Raw genomic sequence first — 4187 nt, forward strand, 5'->3', positions numbered from 1 at the left:
TTTCATTACACCAAATACACAAAATAATGTTCTTTTTAGCAACATCATATGACCCCTTTAAAATTATGTAATGGCATTATAAGCTTACTGCATTAAATGACCAATTTACTGCATTAGAAGTCATATTAGTTGTATTTTTCATTTGGAAACTTATAAAATCTTCCTTTTCAAGCCCTGGCATTGATGTCACAACAGAGTTGGACAGCTGGATTGACAAATTCTGCCTTGATGCTGACGTTTTTGTGCTGGTGGCCAATTCAGAGTCCACTTTAATGCAAACAGTGAGTTTAAAATGAACTTCAGTTTGTGAAAAAAAAGCTTACATAGAATATGCTATATATTACAGCATTATGATTTTCACGTTTGTGCATAAAACTTGATAAACTTTACTTGTTAAGCATGATTGTCTTCTATTTTCCACTTGTGAGGTAAGTGCATGATCGTCCTGTGACCTCACTGGTGTCAGCTTATTAAAACATGCCTCTCCTCTACCCTCTCAAAGGAAAAGTCATTCTTTCACAAAGTGAACGAGCGCCTCTCCAGCCCTAATATCTTCATCCTGAACAACCGCTGGGACGCCTCCGCCAACGAGCCCGAGTACATGGAAGAGGTGTGGCATACATGACACAACAAACAACACACACACATCCTCTGAGTCTCACGGCCCTGAGATGCATTTTAAACCATTAACATCCATGATACTTAAACCTAGTACACTAAGCATGATTTTTACAAAATGAGGGACGAAGTGAAGCATTAAGAATGGTGTTTGTCTGTTTTACAAACGAATTTGAATAATAAAAAAAAACCCTAATTAAATAAAAAAAGTGACCATTTTGAAGCATACATGGTGTTTTTGCACATGGATAATGAGTTTTGTGTGTTTGTCAGGTGAGACGGCAGCACATGGACCGCTGCACTAGTTTTTTAGTGGATGAGCTGCGTGTGGTGGATCGCGCTCAGGCCAGCGACCGGATCTTCTTCATCTCTGCTAAAGAGGCTCTTCAGGCGCGTGTCCAGAAAGCCCAGGGAATGCCTGAAGCAGGTAGATGCATTGCATCAGGGCTTCAAAACTTTTTTTATCAGCCGAACCCTTTAGATCTAAACTATTTATTTGAGGTACCCCTAAGATTTTAAGCTTATATTTCAGTATTTGGACAACATGCAAGTAAACAAATAACACTTATTTTTTAGTAAGTATTTTATTTTCATTTTTTATTTATAATTTTGCACAATTTGGTGAAAAAATGATACAGTATTGCAATTATTTTGTCATATGAAGTGATTTGAACTGCAGTATGATAAATGTTTCACATTGTAACTGGACTTTAAAGTGTACTCAGTCAACATTACATTCACACTGAGGTTTTTAGGAACACTTTCAAATTGATAAAATTCCCCAAATTTAATAATAATGGTGATAATAATAATAGTTATTGTTATACTATTATTAGTTTTAAGTCTTAATTATAAAAAAATGAAGACAGAAATACATTACTGTTATTTACAATTGTACTGTAAAATTAAGAAAAAAAAACGTGACTAATATAATACAATTTTTATTTTACTCTATATTTTACACTTATAATACTAATATATATTATATATAATCTTTACTTTCAAATGTTTACTTTTAATTCATGCACTTTTAAAAACTTCATTGCTTTTAATATTTCAAAATCAAGCTTTTATTACACAATATTGGAGGAATGCTGTAAACTTCTGTCCACAGAAATGTTGAAAATTTATGAGAGTGTGTAAATAAAGTGATTCTAGCACACATTGTGTGCCCAAATGCACATTAAACTCTGCACTGTAGCACTGTACAGTGAAAATCGTACTAAGCTATATCACAATTTAAGATTTATTCTGATTAATTGTGCAGCCCTATTTAGTCATTTTAATATTAGAATTGGTTTAGTTCTTTTTTTCTTTTTTTTTTATCAACCCACAAACACCATGCAGTTCCCTGCATTACAGCATCATCTTAAGTCAAATATTCTATCATATTTAGGTTCCTGTGAACATTGTGAACTTTAGTGTATTTGTGTCAAACTCTTTTATTTTTGAAAAAAACAAAAAAACAAGAAAGCTCCTCTTTTCCCTGTAAAGAGGTTGTTTTTGGATTTCAGGTGGTGCTCTGGCTGAAGGTTTTCAAGCGCGAATGTTTGAGTTTCAGAACTTTGAAAGGCGTTTTGAGGTGAGTGTTGTTCGGTTTGAGACTGTCATTGGGTTAAGAGTGTCTGTCTGACTCTCATATACGTGTGTCCATACAGGAGTGCATCTCACAGTCAGCAGTGAAGACTAAGTTCGAGCAGCACACCATGAGAGCCAAGCAGATTTCTGAAGCTCTGCGTCTGATAATGGACTCTGTGCACATTGCAGCTCAAGAGCAGAGGTGAGCGCAAAGACGATAATCCACCACACTCAACACTGATCCTCTGGTGACATTGAAATCAGCTTAGAGCCTGACTGTGCTGTTATAGGAGACGAGGAGGAGGAGATATAAATGGTAGAGTCAAATGTTGAAATTAGGGATAATATCCACAACATATTTGAAATGTTGCTGCTAATATAAAATAAACAGTAATTTTGCATGATTTTCTGGAGCTTAAAGAAGATAACATCCTGTTAGAAGAGAACACCTCTCATTTAAACTTCAGTAGCAAAAACAATGAGTTAAGTTTGATTCATTTTTCAGAATAATTTCAAATATCTTATTTTAAATCAACTGAGTGCATTAGTTGAATCAAATAATACTCTGATATATGTAGGTAAATATGGATTTTATGATTATATATTGATACATTTGTGCATACAAATATTTTTTTATTAAAAGCCCCACTGTATTATTAAGATTTTATTTATTTATTTATTTTTGGTAAGATTATTCTTATTTTCACCAAGGCTGCATTTTTTGATCAAAATACAAACACATTAATCTATATTCGATTATTAATAATAATAATTGTTAGTATTACAATTTAAAATAATTTGTTTTATATTCTCTCTCTCTCTCTTTCTCTCTCTCTCTCTCTCTCTCTCTATATATATATATATATATAAATTCTGTGATGTCAAAGCTGAATTTTCAGCAGCTATTACTCCAGTCTTCAGTGTCACATGATCCTTCGGCCATATTTATACTATAATATGACAACTTTTTACATTCAAATCAACAAGCTCTCGAGTTTTGCTACTGTTTTACCTTCATACCAGCATGACTGCACATAAACCAAGCGACCTTCAAAATAGAGTTGCTGCTTCTTGCATCACATGTGCTTAGGATACGGTGATCAGGAATCATATTGAGCTAACAGTCTTATATCAGCTTTATTAAAATGAATCTGCGTCTTCATTTGAAGAATAGCTTTCTATGCATAGACTGAAATGAATATTTAGAATGATGAATTTGTGTGTGTGTGTTCTTGTTCAGGATTCATTGTTTAGAGGTGAAAGAGGAGAGGGAGGACAGGCTGGAGTTCATTGATAAACAGCTGGATCTGCTCACTCTGGACTGCAAGAGCAAAATCAAGAAGATCACAGAGGAGGTGGAGAAGCAGGTGAGGTTGTTTTTCAGAACGTTACTAAGTAACTAACATCTAAGTCTACAAAAAAGCTCACTATGAAGCCAATTTGTAGTTTGATTTATGTGTACACATGCTGGAGGAAGCTGAGCTACAATCACACTATCGAGGTCTGTTAAGTATACATCAGTGTGGACATACAGCTGAACACATGCACTAGAAAGTTTCCTCCAGTGTCATTCAGTTTAATCAGACTCTGTGCTATTATTTTTTCTTGCTGAAAGTGTCTTTGTACTCGTTTAATCTGGAGTTATGTTGTCAACGTGGCCGTCACCATTAGTGTGATGGTGATGTTGTTACTAGAGCCCGACCGATATATAGTTTTGCCGATATTATCGGCCGATATGAGCCTATCGCCGATATATATCGGTATCGGCGAATATGCCGCCGATATGAACATTTTTTTACAGAACATATAACAAAGATAAAATGTTTGAAATGGTGTAATTACTTAGTTTGTCCAGCAGAGCGCGCTCCATTGTTTGCTACTGGCGACCTGGATGAAACGCTTTAAAGCTTAAGTCTATGGAAAACCATTGAAACTTTGAACGGCCATATCTCCGTAACGGCGCGGCGAATCCGCACCAAATTCGGGGGATC

The 4187-nt window shown here is 35.0% G+C and overlaps 1 protein-coding gene across 4 annotated transcripts in view; it reads left to right on the top strand.

Moving 5' to 3' along the window:
* LOC107710790 (mitofusin-2-like) overlaps positions 1–4187 on the top strand; it is a 34339-nt gene that overhangs the window by 15055 nt on the left and 15097 nt on the right. For all 4 annotated transcript variants that reach the window (XM_016515639.1, XM_016515638.1, XM_016515641.1 and 1 more), the window contains 6 exons: positions 173–281; positions 503–610; positions 892–1045; positions 2133–2200; positions 2277–2398; positions 3437–3563. In XM_016515639.1, coding sequence (XP_016371125.1) covers positions 173–281; positions 503–610; positions 892–1045; positions 2133–2200; positions 2277–2398; positions 3437–3563 — 688 coding nt within the window. The remainder of the gene's footprint in view (positions 1–172; positions 282–502; positions 611–891; positions 1046–2132; positions 2201–2276; positions 2399–3436; positions 3564–4187) is intronic.

Source organism: Sinocyclocheilus rhinocerous, unplaced genomic scaffold, assembly GCF_001515625.1.
Source record: "Sinocyclocheilus rhinocerous isolate Xijiao unplaced genomic scaffold, SAMN03320098_v1.1 scaffold1048, whole genome shotgun sequence".
In the NCBI taxonomy this organism is placed as follows: Eukaryota; Metazoa; Chordata; class Actinopteri; order Cypriniformes; family Cyprinidae; genus Sinocyclocheilus; species Sinocyclocheilus rhinocerous.